We start from the raw sequence: 17,152 nt of genomic DNA on the forward strand, positions 1-17,152 counted from the left end.
CACCCACTTCCGGGCATAGACTCCCGTGGGAGTCTACGCCATTTCCTGCCCTGCCGCGCTGTCTGCTGGGACACACACGGGTCCCAGTGACAGCGCGGAGATTTCCTATTGCGCGGCGCGGCTCGCGCATGCGCAGTAGGGAACCGGGAAGTGAAGCCGATTTGCTTCACTTCCTGATTCCCTTACCTAGAATGGTGGCGGCAGCAGCCGAGAGATCGATCGGCCTCGGCATCGCTGGAACCCGGGACAGGTGAGTGTCCATTTATTAAAAGTCAGCAGCTGTAGTATTTATAGCTGCTGGCTTTTAATATTTTTTTTTTTTTGGTGGAATCCCTCTTTAAGAACTAAGGATATTAATGTGGAGTTGCCCCCTTTCGCCTGTGTGGTTAAAACCAGCTCCACTCCTCTGGGAAGGCTTTGTGCAGACCACTCAAAGTTTCTCCACTCCAAACTCAGACCATGTCTTTGTGGAGCTTATTTGCGTGGCTGGAGGAATATTACTTTTTTTAGTTCAGCCTTCTGACTGAATATAAAAAACTGAACCGTCTATGGCCAGCTTTACTGCCCATATGACAAAACGCGTAGGGCAGACCTGGAACACATGCCATGTGCAAACCGCCATGGCCATCTTGCATTAGGAAGTCCTTTGTACACACTGAATGCTGGCTTGCATCTTTGTCAAAACATAAGTGCATATACCAAATAAATTCCGTTGTATCATACCGTTTTTCACTATAGATAGTCTCTCTTTTCTTCCATGCCTGTGTATTGAAATCTGGTTAGCTTATGAGTTGAATCCATTCCGAGAGTGGCAGTTTGTGGAGACAATGCAGGTGGGGTTCATAGCCTGGATCATTGCTAGAGTGAAGTGACCATATGGTGTGGAATATATCAAGTGCTGTTTGACTACTCTTGATTGGGGGTCATTCCTATCTGGGAAGCCCCCCACCTGCTGCACCAGGGTGATGTGCTGTGCTGTCTTCTTTACAATCTAAAGGGCTTATGGGACCCACGTTTATCTCTTATCACCATTTCTTATGAGGATTACCCCTTTCCTCCGCTCTTTGGGATTGATTCATAATTAGTTTATAGAATTCATTATATTTTTATTAGTTTTATACATATACTTTGATTGCGGTGGAGTATATCACTTTAAATTTTTCATGTGTAAATTCACATATATTGTATTTATCACTATTAGAAGCATTATTAGAGTCATTTTTTAGTGTTGCACTTTGTATAGGGCCAGCTTTAGTCTTATAGTCTTATAGTGTCAGGTGTCCAAAGACTTTTTAGCCATATACTGGCAGGTATGCTCTCATATAGATTTGCCTTACTGCTTAAAGGGGAAGTCCACCCTAACACTACAATTGCTACATCTACTGGAATCCATGATCTAAGACTAACCTATATAGCCTTGTAAAGAAAATTGCTATATATACACCTTTTTTAAAGCCGATCTGGAAGCTCTGCAGAGGACACAGCCGACAATGGCTGTGAAATGAATGGGAAGCGACGTCATTCAGAGTAACTATGGGGCTTCTGTTGTCGGCTGTGCCCTCTGCACCCGCCTTCACAGCGAAGCCACGGCTGATAGCTTAGCGTGGGACAGGATCGACTTCAGAAAAGTTATGTATAGTGATTTCTTCTTTACAGGGCTATATAGGTTATGCCGCGTACACACGATCGGACTATCCGGCGGACTAATTCGATCGTGTGTGGGCTCCAGCAGACTTTTTCCTTCCCAAAAGTCTGGCGGACTTAGAAAGAAGACTTGACTCAAAATTGTCCGCCGGACTCGGCTTTTAGTGGACAATCCGTTCGTCTGTGTGCTAGTCCGGCGGACTTAAACCGACGCTAGGGCAGCTATTGGCTACTGGCTATGAACTTCCTTATTCCACGTCATCACGTTCGAATCCGCCGGACTAGCTTGAAAGTTCGGCGGACCTCCGCTGCAAAGTCCGCCAGATAGTCCGATCGTGTGCACGCGGCATAAGTCTTAGATCATGACCACCGGGCACCCGCAATCACTCATGGCAGAGAAACACCCGTCCCCCCTCCCGATTAGAACACATAAAGGGAACATATTTAACCCCTTAATTGTTAACCCCCTTCCCTGCCAGAGACATTTATATAGTAATCAGTGGCTTTTTTTTGCTTTGATCGCTGTATAAATGTCACTGGTCCAAAAAAAAATAAAAAAATTGTCAAAAATGTCCGATCTGTCCTTCGCAATGTTGCAGTACCAATAAAAATTACAGATCACTAGTAAAAAAAATAAAAATATAAAAAAATAAAAATAATAATAATAATAATAATAATAATAATAATAATAATAAAGGCATAAAGCTATCCCCTATTTTGTATACGCTATAACTTTTGCACTAACCAATCAATATACGCTTACTGCGTATTTTTTTTTACTACTGTATTTTTTTTTAACCAAAAATACTTGGAATACATATCGGCCTAAACTGATGAAGAAATTGTTTGTTTTTTGGGATATTTATTATAGCAAAAAAGTATAACATATTATGTTTTTTAAAGATCTTCGCTCTTTTTTTGTTTATAGCGAAAAAAAATAAAAACCACAGAAGTGATCAAATACCACCAAAAGAAAGCTCTATTGGTGGAGAAAAAAGGACGTCAATTTTGTTTGGGTACAACATCGAACGACCGAGCAATTGTCAGTTAAAGGGACGTAGTGCCGTATTGCAAAAAATGGCCTGGTCAGGAAGGGGGGGGGGGGGGGGGTAAATTCTTCCAGGGCTGAAGTGGTTAAAGGAACAAAATGAACGGTCAAACCTTTAGCCCTGTGCGAAGTAAAAGATCTTCTACCTAGCAAGCAGGGCTCAGACAAGGCAATTCAACCTAAAAACAAGAAGTCGTACCTTGAATGTCATCATTGAAAGTGCAATATTTTTCCCTGTATTTCCTCAAGAATCTAAAGGCGTTGTGGTTCCCAAAGTCTTCAAACTGGATTAGCGTATTCCGACCATATCTGAGAATAAAAAAAAAAAAAAAAAAAAAAAAAGATATCTTCTGCTATTATTAACTGGAATTGGTATTCGACCACAGTCAACATTTAAATGGTTTGACTTATCACAATATACTAACCCCTTTCCTCCCAGCCCTGGCATCCCCGTAGCAGGCTCTGTATGCCCAGGCAGCAGAAAAGATCCGCCGATCATGTCGCCACTGTGATTGATGGCTCCTGATCATGTGATCACTGTGACAAACAAAACCAGAGCAAGACCTTTTTTTGACAGGTCGGTCACTGTGGTGGGAACCAGTAATGAGCCCGCTCTCAACACAGAAAGCTCTGCTGCCCATGGGTACATACGCTATATTACCAAAAGTATTGGGACACCTGCCTTTACACGCATATTAAATTTAATGGCATCCCAGTCCGTAGGGTTCAATATTGAGTTGGCCCACCCTTTGCAGCTATAACAGCTTCAACTCTTCTGGAAAGGCTGTCCACAAGGTTTAGGAGTGCGTCTATGGGAATGTTTTACCATTCTTCCAGAAACGCATTTGCGAGGTCAGGCACTGATGTTGGACAAGAAAGCCTGGCTCACAGTCTCCACTTTAGTCCATTGGGTTGAAGTCAGGACTCTGTGCAGGCCTGTCAAGTTCCTCCACCCCAAACTTGCTCATCCACACTATATTGTCAAAAGTATTGGGCCACCCCTCCAAATCATTTGGTGGAGGGGGGATTATGGTGTGGGGGTTGTTTTTCAGGGGTTGGGCTTGGCCCCTTAGTTCCAGTGAAGGGAACTCTTAAGGTGTCAGCATACAAAGACATTTTGGACAATTTCATGCCCCCAACTTTGTGGGAACAGTTTGGGGATGGTCCTTTTCTGTTTCAACATGACTGCGCACCAGTGCGCAAAGCATAGTCCATAAAAACATGGATGAGAGAGTTTGGGGTGGAGGAACTTGACTGGCCTGCACAGAGTCCTGACCTCAACCCAATACAGTACCTTTGGGATGAATTAGAGCAGAGACTATGAGCCAGGCCTTCTTGGCCAACATCAGCTCCTGACCTCACAAATGAGCTTTTGGAAGAATGCTCAAACATTCCCATAGACACACTCCTAAACCTTGTGGACAGCCTTCCCAGAAGAGCTGAAGCTGTTGTAGCTGCAAAGGGAGGGCCAACTCAATATTGAACCCTACGGACTAAGACTGGGATGCCATTAAAGTTCATGTGCGTGTAAAGGCAGGTGTCACAATACAGTGTATATGCATTAAAGCCCACCCCTTTTGCCACCATGCATATATACATTAAGTGGGTGGCAAGCAGTGTTAATTTCGTTAACGACTAAAACATTTTAGTCGACTAAATGAATACTATTTTAGTCTACTAAAATACGACTAAAACTGAAACAATTGAGATGACTAAAATACAACTAAAACAGCATTTTAATCAAAAGACTAAAATTAGACTAATACGCCATTTTAGTCCTAAGACTAATGCCCTGTACACACGGTCGGAAATTCAGACAGAAAAGGTCCGATCAGATTATATTGTGGGAAAATCCGATCGTGTGTGGGCTCGGACTTTTTGAGAGCAGGATCTAAAATTTTCCGGCAATAAAATCCGATCTGATTTTTTCTGATCGTTTGTAGAGGATTCCGAGGTACAAAGTGCCACGCATGCTCAGATCAAATTACGAGACCAAAGCTATTGGCTACTAGCCTCTACGTAGTCCCATCGTACGCAACGAATGTCACCACGTTCCGAACGATTGGATTTTCCTACAAGTTTGTCCGACCGTGTGTATGCAACACCAGTTTCGGACAAAATCCAACAGAAAAAATCTGACGGATTTTGTGGTCGGAATGTCCGACCATGTGCACAGGGCATAAGACTAAAACTAAATCGAAATTTACTGTCAAATTTAACGCTGGTGGCAAGAGGTTAAAACAGAACTATGGCCAGGTTATGGGAATTCCAATATCTACACATTCTAAAAAATAAATAAGTAATAATAAAAAATAAAATAAAAATATATTAAAAAAAAGCTATCACTGACCCCTGTAGCTGCATGTACTGTGGGGCAATTCATTCTTTAGGCTGGTCCGAAACCTAGGCTTTTTTTTTTGCCCATGATGCAATCTCCATTGAAATCAATGGAAACGCATCAAAACATGTTGACAAGTGTCAATGAGGATTAGTCATAATATACATCAAAACGCATCGATGCATATAAATGCATCGTGAACACCAGTCACGATGCATTTATATGCATCACGATGCACTGACAATCATGACACACATGGAAACCCATCTTAACATGTGCATGGACTTCAATGGAGGACACAAAGCAAAAATGCAAAAGGTGAGAATCCTGCCCATACAGATGTCAATTTTTTCTCCTTCGATCCCAAGGGCCACACGAAAGAGAAATGACTCTTTTCATCCATCCACGCTAAATAGGAATCTGCACTGCTGGCTAATGTATAATGGCAGTCTCTACTCCAGCAGCTGCAAATATAATACACAGGTGACTGCACCTGTTAGGCTGCAGTCACTGTGGCTGACAATTTTCCATTTAGCACCTTCGATTTTCCAATCAAATTTTATCAAGCTCGGTGGTGTCAACAGGGTTTGAATTTTGGCCGATTCGCCAGAAATTGGCATAACTTGTGTTATGTACGGAAAATCACAACAGAAATTCTGAAGTAGATTTTGAACAACTCAGACCACCTGCTGTTTGTTTACATAACAAAAAAATGCTGCCCCCAGAGGACAAAAGAGCAAATACGCTGTTATTTTAGTGTCTGTTGTAAATTAAGGATGAATTTCCCCACAATGCAGAAGCTAACAGAGGTCAGTAAGGGCTTGTTTAAAACAACATTCATTGCTTGTTAAAGCGGAGCTCCACCCAAATGTGTAACCTCCGCTTTAAGCACTCCCCACCCCCTTACATGCCACATTTGGGAAGAGAGCGGGTATCCATTTTTGACAAGTACCCAGCTTCCACTCCCTGGTCTCCTCACCTCGCCGCCTAGGTGACTCCTCCTCTCCCCCCTCCCTCTCTGCAATCTTCCAGGACACGTTACAGGTCCCAAAAGACTGCCTGGCTACTAAGAGAGCGCAGCACGACTTGCACATGCGCAATCAGCTGTGAAGCTGCAAGCTGTCACAGCCGGGTGCCCACACTTGCAATGCTGGCGCCAAGAAGAGGAGCGAGGATTCGGGCAGGCACATCGCTGGACATTGTGAGAGGTGAGAGTCTGTTTATTAAAAGTCAGCAGCTACAATAAAAGTCAGCAGCTAAGTCAATAGCTGCGGACTTTTAATAAAAAAAAAAAAAAAAAAAAAAAAAAAAACTTAACAGGTGGAACTCCGCTTTAAAGCATAACTCCACTTTTACTGAGAAACAACATTTCCCCTCTGGGTGATCGATGTACATTGCAACGATTATAACAAACTTTTTTGCAGATTCCCACCTTTTGTTATTCGGAAGAAACCCCTGTGTGTTTGTCTGTGTCTCTGTACTGAGTGGGTCTAATGGGAGTGGTTTCAGAATTAACTGTCAGGTGTGCAGCTGCAGAGACTAATGAGGGAATCTGCTGGGCCTGCATCCCTTTAGATGGGCTCCTATTGAAAGTATCTCTCAAAAAAATGACATTTGTTGCAGGGGGATGCCTGAAATCTGAGGCAGACTTCTGGGAAAATTGGTGAGCCAATCATACAAGCCGGAAATGTTGTTTCTGGGAGTGGTCAGTATGCATCCTGTGTAGAGAACAACTCCAGGTAGCCATATTGCAATGTGTTATCAGAAAACGACAGCGGCTGCAGATTGAAAATGAAAGGTCATTTTTAATAACCTTCAATTACAAAATGATTAGTGTCGCCATTATATGCGTTATATTTTTTCTTTATTTTCTATTTTTTTTCCCCACAAAAGTAGAGTTACCCTTTAAGAACATGTAAATATTTGTTTAGATATGCCATGGTTGATATGTACAATGTTACTATTCTTAATGCATCTTGGTTGTTTTTTTCTCTCCATTTTTTTGGATGTAACCAAATATTTACATATTCATTTTTTTTTTTAAAGATTTTTTATTGCGCACATAAGTATTTTACAAACAATACATCCGACATGGATGTATTGTTTGTAAAATACTTATGTGCGCAATAAAAATTATAAAAATAAAAATAAAAATGAATATGTAAATATTTGAAGGACTAAAGCCATAGATTCACTTTTAGTAGACTACGATCCAAAGTCACAGGCTTACAACATTTTAATAAACAGAAATTACCTTTAAAAACTGGAATTATATCACATAATAAATAATGAAAAAACTATTTTTTTATACCGGTCAGTGACGGCATCCATGAATTCATCAATAAGATCATCGTACAGCTGGGTCCGGTCCCTTTTCTGATACAGTCCCATATAGAACGGGTCTTTCAATAAAGCCTGAATGAATAAAAAAAAAAATAAAAAAAAAAATGCAACGTAAAATTTATGTTGGGTTATCTTTTAAATGTCCTTACCACGTACCCATGTATCAAAAAACCTACCGGATTGTCGGTGCCAACATCGATTACTACCGGCAGACATGTCCGAGGGCGTATACCGGCACAAGCTGTATACAGGCACAGTTTTCCAACAGGGATACCCATTCCATAAACTCCCAGGTCACCAAGCCCCAATATCCGCTCACCGTCCGTCACTACAACCGCCTGAAACAGAAGAAGATCTTTTATGGAGAATGGTTTTCAGTTTTTCAATATATGAGCCAAATACCTATAAGAATTTTTCTGGTTGGAGAGATTTCTCTTCACTTCCTGTCTCAGAGAACTAACCAGAAGTAGGTCAAAATCTCTTCAAAAAAAGGGAAGAAACTTCCAGAAAAAGAAATTGGAAGATTTCCCCTCATCTCCTTTTCAGGTGACAACTGTAAAAATTGATACAATGTCAGCATGGAAGCTGAGCCTTTGGTGCAAAGTAGGTTTGCACCGATACGACTGTAATGGAAATTTGTAGGTTCTGTATATAATTGTATTCTATTTTATATGTATTGCACAATGCCCTCACTGTGCACACGGCACTAACAATGTTTTCAGTACATGTTTTGCATTCTTTCAAGTCCTGATTAGAATTAGTCTGCCTATGTAACGCCCCTTGTTACCATAAACGTACAATTGTAATATTAATGTGATACCTACGTAATCATGTGTATAAAAACCTTCACATGCGTCATAATAAAGGGGAACGGTTATTTGGAAAGATGCTGAGCGTATCTTTTGTGTCTGTTCCCTACTGCAGTAGTTATTAATTTGGAACCACTAATCAATATGAGGATAGGAGTTGCCTATCATCAAAATATCCATTTCACTAGTATCAGTACCGATAACGAGTATTTGCACAAGTATCGGTACTCGTACAAATGCACCGATACCTGAAACCGGTACTTTCAGGCTCGGTTCTTTGAGCTGTCAGTGGGTCTCCTCTGTTGACAGCTGAAGTGTTAAAGTACTTGGAGCGGTCCAAAAAAAAAAAGCAGCCGGCAATGTTTATTAACAACATTGCTCAGCCACTGAAACACTACAATAAAAATAAACATTGTTTCTTTTTGAATCTTTCCGTTTCTTCATTTTGCAAATCAATTTGTAAATTGTAAATTTGAATAAAAACAAACAAAAAAAAACGTTCCTCTGTTTAACCCCTTATTAACCCTTAATTTATGCTAATCAGCCTTAATTAACTCCCTATTCTCCTCCATTTAATTATTTTCCACTTTTTTTTGTTCACGTCTATTTTATAAACAATAAACAATTAGTGAATATTTTTACACATATATATATTAACATATATTTACACATTTCACTTTGAAAAAGTGCAAAATTAAAAAAATAAAAATAAAAAATCAATACAATTTGTAAATAACTTTTCAATACTTTGTACCAATGCTGACAGTTGAAGTGAAAACATACTGAATACTAAAAAATAAAAATCAAAGTATCGGTACTCGTAAAAAAAAAAAAAAAAAAAAAAAAAAAAAAAAATGGTAATCGGTGCATCCCTAGTGGAAAGTAGGGGGAAGCTTGTAGCATAGCGCGGCCAATGCCACACAACCTTCCTGCGTCCTCTACCTTCTCCAGCCACCAGGACCCATTGGTCTGTTGTTCCTGAGCACCGTACAGAAATCATACAAAGGGGGAAAAAATAAAAAATAAAATAAAAAAGGCGGCGGCGAGAGCGCTACTTAATCTTCCTGTGCTTGTGTCTCCTGCCCAAGTCATTGTTTTGTTTGTGCATGAGATGCATAGCGAATGTAGAAAGCATGGTTTACCTCTTGTGTTTTTTGTGTCTTTTCTTGCGTGGTTTTTCCCTCTTCCCCCCTCTTTTTTCTGATTGTTTTTAGATTTTTTTTTTCTCCTTTATTGTGTTTTTTTTTTGTTCCTCCTCTCTGTGGTTTCCCCCCCCCCCCCCTTTACTTTATTGGTAGAGGGGGAAGGGCAGGAATTGACATAAGGAATTGATATGAAGAATTACATGGTATACATTTCAAGATATTGTTTGGAACCTGTTGAATTTTTGAAAGAAATTAAAAGCAGTTTAAAAAGCAAAAAAAAATAAATAAATAAAAAGCATGGTTTGGCTATAACATAACTGAACTCAGCACTGCTGGATGGAAATTATATAAAAAAAAAAAAAAAAAAAAAAAAAAAAAGGAGACAGTTCTATTCTGGAATATCCAAGTTCCCTCTACTGCCTCAAAGTTGGCACCATGCTGAGAATACTCCCAGATTGAGAAGAGCTTCATTCTTGTTACAGTTAGGGCTCAATCACACTAGCTGTCTGAGGGGTGGTAAAACCCTGCAGTTTACTAGCCCCGCCCCTCTCTCCCTTTAGCTGCAGATGGCAGTGGACGGGACTGTACACATGCATGTAAAAATGTTACCAGTTTAGAGTTAGAGGAGGCCTAGAGCTAGAATTATTGCTCTCGCTCGTGGAGATACCTCACATGTGTGGTTTGAACACCGTTTACATTTGCAGGCATGACCTACGCATATGTTCGCTTCCGAGTGCGAGCATGGAGGGATGAGGTGCTTACATTTTTTTTGTGACAGTAATAGTCAGTGCACCGATTCGGAGGCTGCCATTGCCGACAATTACTGCCGATTTGGCATGCGATTTGACATGTCAAATTGCATGCTAAATCGCATCAATGTGAACCAGGGCTGATGGAGGGATCTGGAGGGGGGGGGTCTGCTATTTGTGATAATACTCAAGTGGCTGCTTAGCAGCATTGATTGGGACCATAAGAAAGCCAACCGTCGGCTCTAAAAAACAATACTGGGGCGATGCCTGCAGCTTAAAAACATCACCCGGTACAATCCCTTTGAAGCCGAAGGCCATATATTTGTATTATGTATGCGTGAGGGGGGGGGTTCAATAAATTCTGTATTAAAAGGGGTGTTCTGGTCGTTTAAAAAAAAAAAAAAAAAAAAAGTCAGCAGCTACAAACACTGTAGCTGCTGACTTTTAATAAGGACACTTACCTGTCCAGCGAGCCCGTGATTTCGTCCGCCCCAAGGCTGATCTGTCCATTGGATCGGTGGTCGGCGCCTCCATCCTAACTAAGGGAAACATGCAGTGGAGCCTTGCGGCTTCACTGCTCGTTTCCTACTGCGCATGCACGAGCCATGCGGCGCTTTATGAATGGCCCACGTTGTTTCCTGGGACACACACACGTCCCAGAAGACAACGGGGCCGCTCGCCGAGGAGGAGGAATTGAAGAAACAGTGCAGCGGAATAGGAAGAGGCAGATTAGGAAGATTGTCTAGCAACAGGGGTCTCTGGTGAGTAAAAAAAAAATCTCTTCTTTTTAAATTTTTTTTTTTTTTTTTTTTTGAAGAATATAATTATTTTTATTTTTTTTAGGGTGGCCCTCCACTTTAAATTCTGCATTTCAACGCCTAAGATCTGGGACTATGGTAGACTAAATATATCCCCATTGCTACAAAGATTTAGAGATCGGATTAAAACATGGAATTCACTCTTAAAATTTTCTCTAAATGTAACTCATGTATGGCCTGCATTTACAGTATCTCACAAAAGTTAATACACCCCTCACATTTTTGTAAATATTTTATTATATCTTTTCATGTGACAACACTGAAGAAATGACACTTTGCTACAATGTAAAGTAGTGAGTGTACAGCTTGTATAACAGTGTACATTTGTTGTCCCCTCAAAATAACTCAACACACAGCCATTAATGTCTAAACCTCTGCCAACACTACTTTTGTGAGATACTGTAACTGTAGAGGACAACATCTGATGCAGCGATAGGTGTGTGCACCCCAAAGCTCAAAAACACATGCCTTTCTCTGCAGCCTCAGCTGCACTGCACAGTGAATGAATGGGAAGTGCTCTGTGCCGAGCAGCTTCCTGTTCATTCAAATTGAAGCATAGGAAACAGTTTACTACGGTTCAGCTATGAATAAACACAGCGAGTGTGTTCCTTTAGAAGAGGAAGGGGCTGCTAAATGACAAATTGACTAGCCCCTTCCCCTGCTCTCCATCTTGAAACATTCCCCGCAGGAGGCGGGAAGAGGAGAGGATGAAGCCAGCAGGACTGTGGTTTGGGGGGGGGGGGGGAGGGCACAACAAGGGGGAAGCAGCACCGTTAGTATTGATTACTGTGTGTCCAGGCACACCTCCTGCGCATGCCTATGGGTGCAGCTCTGCACGGAAAACAATCAATATCCAAGTTTTATTGTAAAGCTTAAAGTGGATGTAAACCCACTCTCATCCTTTCTAGACTACTGCAGTATTAGTTATCTATAAGGATATACATGCCTCCTGCATGTATACTTATCTGTCAAATGTATCCCCTCTGTCTGCTATAAGACCAGAAAAACTGCAGATTCTGTGGGTGGGTCTGTTGTCTGGAGCTCAGTGGGTGGAGTCGTGATGTCAGTAGACTCCCCGCCCACCTCAACACTCCCCTTATCAACATGCATTTTCTCCTGTGTATTTCTTACACTGAACGTCTGCTATGATCTCTAACATCCAGTCAAAACCCAGAAAAGTCCCCACATGACTTCAGCATGCCAAATCAAGCTGAGGTGTGGAACATCCAATCCTTGCAGTGCAGAAGAAGAAAGGAGTGGGGGATTCAAAAATAATGCATGTCTCTTGGGCTAGTGCACAAGATATGTAAATCACCTGTTACTCACAGCAAGGGGGAGGATTTGACAAAGTTTTTCTCTGTTTGTCAAGATTTATCTCACTGAACAATAAAAGAGGATTGCTCAGAGCTGGATTAACTCTTTGTGGCAAGACTGGGCTTAAATGATAGGAAATCTTATACTCTACATTATGGCAGCTGCACCAGATTTTGCACTCTCTGGTTTTAGAGAATCAACCCCATGAGCCCCGCAAAAAGTATATTGTATTTTCCTTGGATTCTGTGGATCTGTAGATAAGATTCCACCCGCCTTTCCATTTCCTGAGATAAGTGACACTGATGTAAGGTGGCCGGATGCCAGGTATTCATGGCTGCAGAAAGTTGCACTCAATTGGACTCAGAGTTCAAAAGTTTACTGCTGGTGTCTGCCAACCTCCTTATCTGTAACAGTCAGGCGTGTCCTTGTGCACCACTAAGGGCGATTCTAAACACCGTCACCTATCAGCATTCCAGGATAAAGAATTTCATCATTCCTTCCCCTGTGCCATCCCATAATGCATGAGAATGCATAGACAACCCTTTGTCAGCATAGCTGTCTGCACTGTGTGCATTACAGGAATACTGAAGGAGTGAAGAATATAGAATCATTTAATGGATATTTATCTAACAGAGCAATGCCAGCTGGCAATATACCAAATACTGTAACGTATTTGCCGGCGTATAAGACGACCCCCTATTTTGCCAGTGAAAAGGTTTTGGGCTATACTCACCATATAAGACTATCCCCCTTCGGAGGCAACACCATTTAAAAAAAAACATCAGAAACGTAAAAAACAAAAACAAAAAAATAAAATAAAAAACACACACACAACACATCAGACTTAATATCAGAAAAAACTTGTGAACTACAAGTCCCAGAGATCCCACAATTGGCAGGCAGCAACAATGAATCCTCTCCTCCAAAAGCACCATAAATCATACCTGTATTTTTGGGGAGATCTAGAGCTGGATGTGCAGTACAGGATGCTTTGTTAATTTGTAGAGCGCCAGGTACACAGTATATGATGCTGTGTTAGTACAGTAGGGCCAGGAACACTGCAGAATACAGTGTGAATACAATGTGCACCGCTAAGCCAATCATGGTAGGCAATGTATTATACTAATCTTTCGATTATACAAAGCCTGTTCGGATTGGCAGAGGCTGTGACATCATCAGCCCGCGCCCCTCTGACTCACTGTACTGTATCCTGCTCGGATTGGCAGAGGTTGTTACTCCAATCCGAGCAGGTTTAGCAAGGCTGTATTCATCAACAGAGTGCATCGGCCGCCGGGATTGGCTGAGCGGTGCATACTGTATGTATACAGTATTACCGAGCACTCGGCGGGCTGAAATCCATTGCGGCCACTTCATACCCAGCGTATAAGACGACAACCACTTTTTGGCTGTGTAATTTAGGTGTAAAAGGTCGTCTTACGCCGAAAAATACGGTATGTTTAAAATGCAGGTTGCATTTCCCAAAGATGAAAGATTATACTCGTAATGAAAGTTTCATGACAGACCTATTTATTAAAGAAGATTTAAAGCACCCCCTTCCCCATGTTGTGGGTATGTGGTCTGGTATGGTTCGGGGGGGGGGGAGGCGCTTGCTTGTCCCCTCCCTTTCCTGACCTGCTGGGTTGCATGCTCAGATAAAGGTCTGGTATGGATTTTGGGGGGGGGGGGGGATAAGGGTCTGCTATGCATTTTGGGGGGGGAGATAAGGGTCTGGTATGGAGAGATAAGGGTCTGGTATGGATTTGGGGGGGAGGGGGGGAGATAAGGGTCTGGTATGGATTTGGGGGTGGGAGATAAGGGTCTGGTATGGATTTGGGGGGGGGATAAGGGTCTGGTATGGATTTTGGGGGGGGATAAGGGTCTGGTATGGATTTGGGGGGGGGGTAAGGGTCTGGTATGGATTTTGGGGGGCCACCCCCCCTACGCCTGAAGAGCCTGGTATGAATTTGGGGGGCCACGCTGTTTTTTTTGCCTTTTTTTAATGCTGGCAATTCTTGTTTTTACATTTAGCTGTCAGTGGGGACAACTGAGGACTCATTGATTGTTAAGGGCTTCCTGGCCCTTGGAAATGTTTTATGTCACGCTGTATTTGCACAGCGGTCTTTCAAAACTCAATTTTTGAGGGGGAAAAAAAACAAACAAAAAGCAGTAAAGTTAGACCAATTTGTTTATATAATGTGAAAGATGATGTTACGCCGAGTAAATAGATACCAAACATGTCACGCTTTGAAATTACGCCCGCTCGTGGAATGGTGACAAACTACGGTACTTAAAAATCTCCATAGGCGGTGCTTTTTTAAAAAAAAAAAAAAAAAAACAAATGTAACAGCTACCAGGTTAGAGTTACAGAGGAGGTCTTTTATTGCTCTCACTGACAATCGAATCAATATCTCCCATGTGTGATTTAAACACCGTTTACATTTGCAGCCGTGACTTAAGTATGCATTTTCTTACTTTCAAAATATTTTATTTTATATTAAAGGCACTTACATACGTAAAACAGTACACAAACTAGCAGCAGCAGGGAGGGCCTGCTGTCACAATGTAAGTAAAGAAAACATGAGACATTAGTGAAAAACAGACAATATCAGGAGTGTACAGTCGGCAAGCCCTTCCTTATCGAGGGGCTACATTAATAAGAGGTAAACGGAGGGTGTCCCCCCCGGGAGAGCCCACCAGGTCGAACTATTAGGGTAACTCCCAGGAGCCCCCATCCCGACACCCCTAATAGGGAACTTGCTGTGCCAGGATGAGGGAGTGTCCTCCCAGGCCCCTCCCTCGCAGAGGGGAGAAACAGTCGGAGGATCGTCTGCAGTGGGTACCGCAACATTAAATTGGACTGTATGGTGAACCTGTCAATTACAGCTCTGTTGAGCAAACCAAAATCTTAGAGCGACTAGAAGGACAGAGAAGAGAAGAAAGGAGGAGAAGAGGAGAACAGAGGGGTCGGGGAAGGTAAGCTATGTCCTGAAAGGGTGGAAGGATATAGCGAGGGAATGTTTCGCATTCAATGTAAGAATGGGTGCTTTAGGGGTGAGGTCTGGTTCCTAGGGGAGGGCCTGGGGGTACCCCCGGCAGCAGAGAGATTCCCATGTAACGGGCCCAAGGGTCCCACACCTTTCGGAATTTAGGTGTGGTGTCTGACAGAATACCTGATAGTTTTTCTTGGGACATTATCCACGATATCTTCCTCTTAACTGCGAGGAAGGAGGGTTTGGGTTGCTTCCATGCGGAGGCAATCGCAATTTTGGCTCCTAATAGAATAAAATAAGTTAGTTTCTGGATGTTACCAGACATCAAAGGAATCGGGGTGTTGAGTAACGCAACCTCTGGAGTTCTCGAAACCCGGCAGCCTGTGACTAAGTAAATCAAGTTGAAGATTTTAGTCCAGAACGAACGGAGTCTAGGGCATTCCCACCAGATGTGGATCATGGAGCCACGAAGTTGGCACCCCCTGAAACATAAGGGATTAGCCGTGGGATATATTCTGGCTAGCCTTACTGGAGTGAGGTACCACCTGGTTATCAATTTGATGCTAGCCTCCATTAGTGAGGTGTTCTGGATCCCACGAAAGGATCTGGCTAAGGCCAGCTGCCAGGATTCGAGACTACCAGAGGTCTGGAGATCAGATTCCCAAGCCGTCATATAGGGGGATTTACCCGTTGGGGAAGTGAGAGCCGTGTAGATCACTGAAATACCACCCCTCTGCTCCCCGACTCCACCACACCAGGCTTCATATTCAGTAAAGGGAGGAGGAAGGGGTTTGTTTTTCCAAAGTGAGTTCAAGTAGTGAGATATTTGTTGGAAGCGGAACCTCTCTGTGTTTGGTAGCTCTAAGTGTTCGATACAATAAGCTAGGGAAATCGGACCCCTGGAATTAAAAAAGTGACCTATCCGGTATAGTCCCTTGTCCAACCACCATCTGAAGGCCTCAATGTTCAGACCGGGGGGAAAGTCATGATTACGGAACATGTGAGCAAGGGGTCTTATAGTGGAGACTAGGGAAGGCTCTTTGCGAAGGCCGTCCCATAGGGCACAGGAGTGAGAGAGGGATGGGGACATGATGGGCGGCCTGGCTTTGGGCGGGCACCATAATAAAAAATCTAGTGTATAGGAGGGCACCGCACAGCGTTCTATGGACTGCCAGTCCGGTTTCTCATATTTGGAGTAGATCGAGGAGAGTTGGGCTAGGCGAGCTGCAAGGTAGTATTTGTGGAGGTTAGGCAGACCCAGCCCCCCTCTGCGTCTATGCAGGAAGAGCGTGTTTTGCGGTAGACGGTATCCCTTATTACCCCAAATAAATTTCAGTATTTTGCTTTGCAGAGAGCAAAGGTGGTCCTTCCGAACTGGTATTGGCAGGGCTCGAAAGTAGTAAAGGATTTTGGGGAGAAGGGTCATTTTTATGGAGTTAATCCGGCCAAGCCAGGATAATTCATGTTTAGACCATGAGGAGAGGTCAGTTTCCAGCTGTCTGTATAATTTGGGGTAATTGTGGGCATATAGCATCTCTATTTTAGGTGTGAGGGAGATACCCAAGTATTGGATGGCAGTGTCACTCCATTGGAACGGAAAGGATTGTTTGAGTGAGAGGACTTGGTGAGTGGGGAGAGAAACATTCAGCGCCACAGACTTGGAGTAATTAACCCTCAAGCCTGAGACCTTGGCAAAGTCGTCCAATACCCGGGATAAGTTGGGTAGGGTTGTGAGGGGGGAAGTGAGGAACAACAGTATGTCGTCCGCAAAGAGTCCACATTTGTGCGTTTGACTACCGCATTGGACACCTCTAATGTCTATATTGTGGCGGACTGCGATCGCCAGTGTTTCAATGGCTATTGCAAATATGAGGGGGGATAGGGGGCACCCCTGTCTGGTCCCCCTGGTGATGGGAATTGGCTCGGAGAGGTATCCCTGCATTCGAATTTGGGC

General features: G+C 42.8%; 1 protein-coding gene across 1 annotated transcript in view; it reads right to left on the reverse strand.

Moving 5' to 3' along the window:
- ME2 (malic enzyme 2) overlaps positions 1–17,152 on the reverse strand; it is a gene marked incomplete in the record, with an annotated part of 93,461 nt that overhangs the window by 32,048 nt on the left and 44,261 nt on the right. Inside the window, 3 exon segments of the mRNA XM_077463004.1 lie at positions 2,892–3,001; positions 7,342–7,445; positions 7,550–7,711. Coding sequence (XP_077319130.1) covers positions 2,892–3,001; positions 7,342–7,445; positions 7,550–7,711 — 376 coding nt within the window.

The sequence above is a fragment of the Lithobates pipiens genome, unplaced genomic scaffold (assembly GCF_037356315.1).
Source record: "Lithobates pipiens isolate NorthernLeopardFrog02 unplaced genomic scaffold, aLitPip1_a1.2 Scaffold_3, whole genome shotgun sequence".
NCBI classification, from domain to species: Eukaryota; Metazoa; Chordata; class Amphibia; order Anura; family Ranidae; genus Lithobates; species Lithobates pipiens.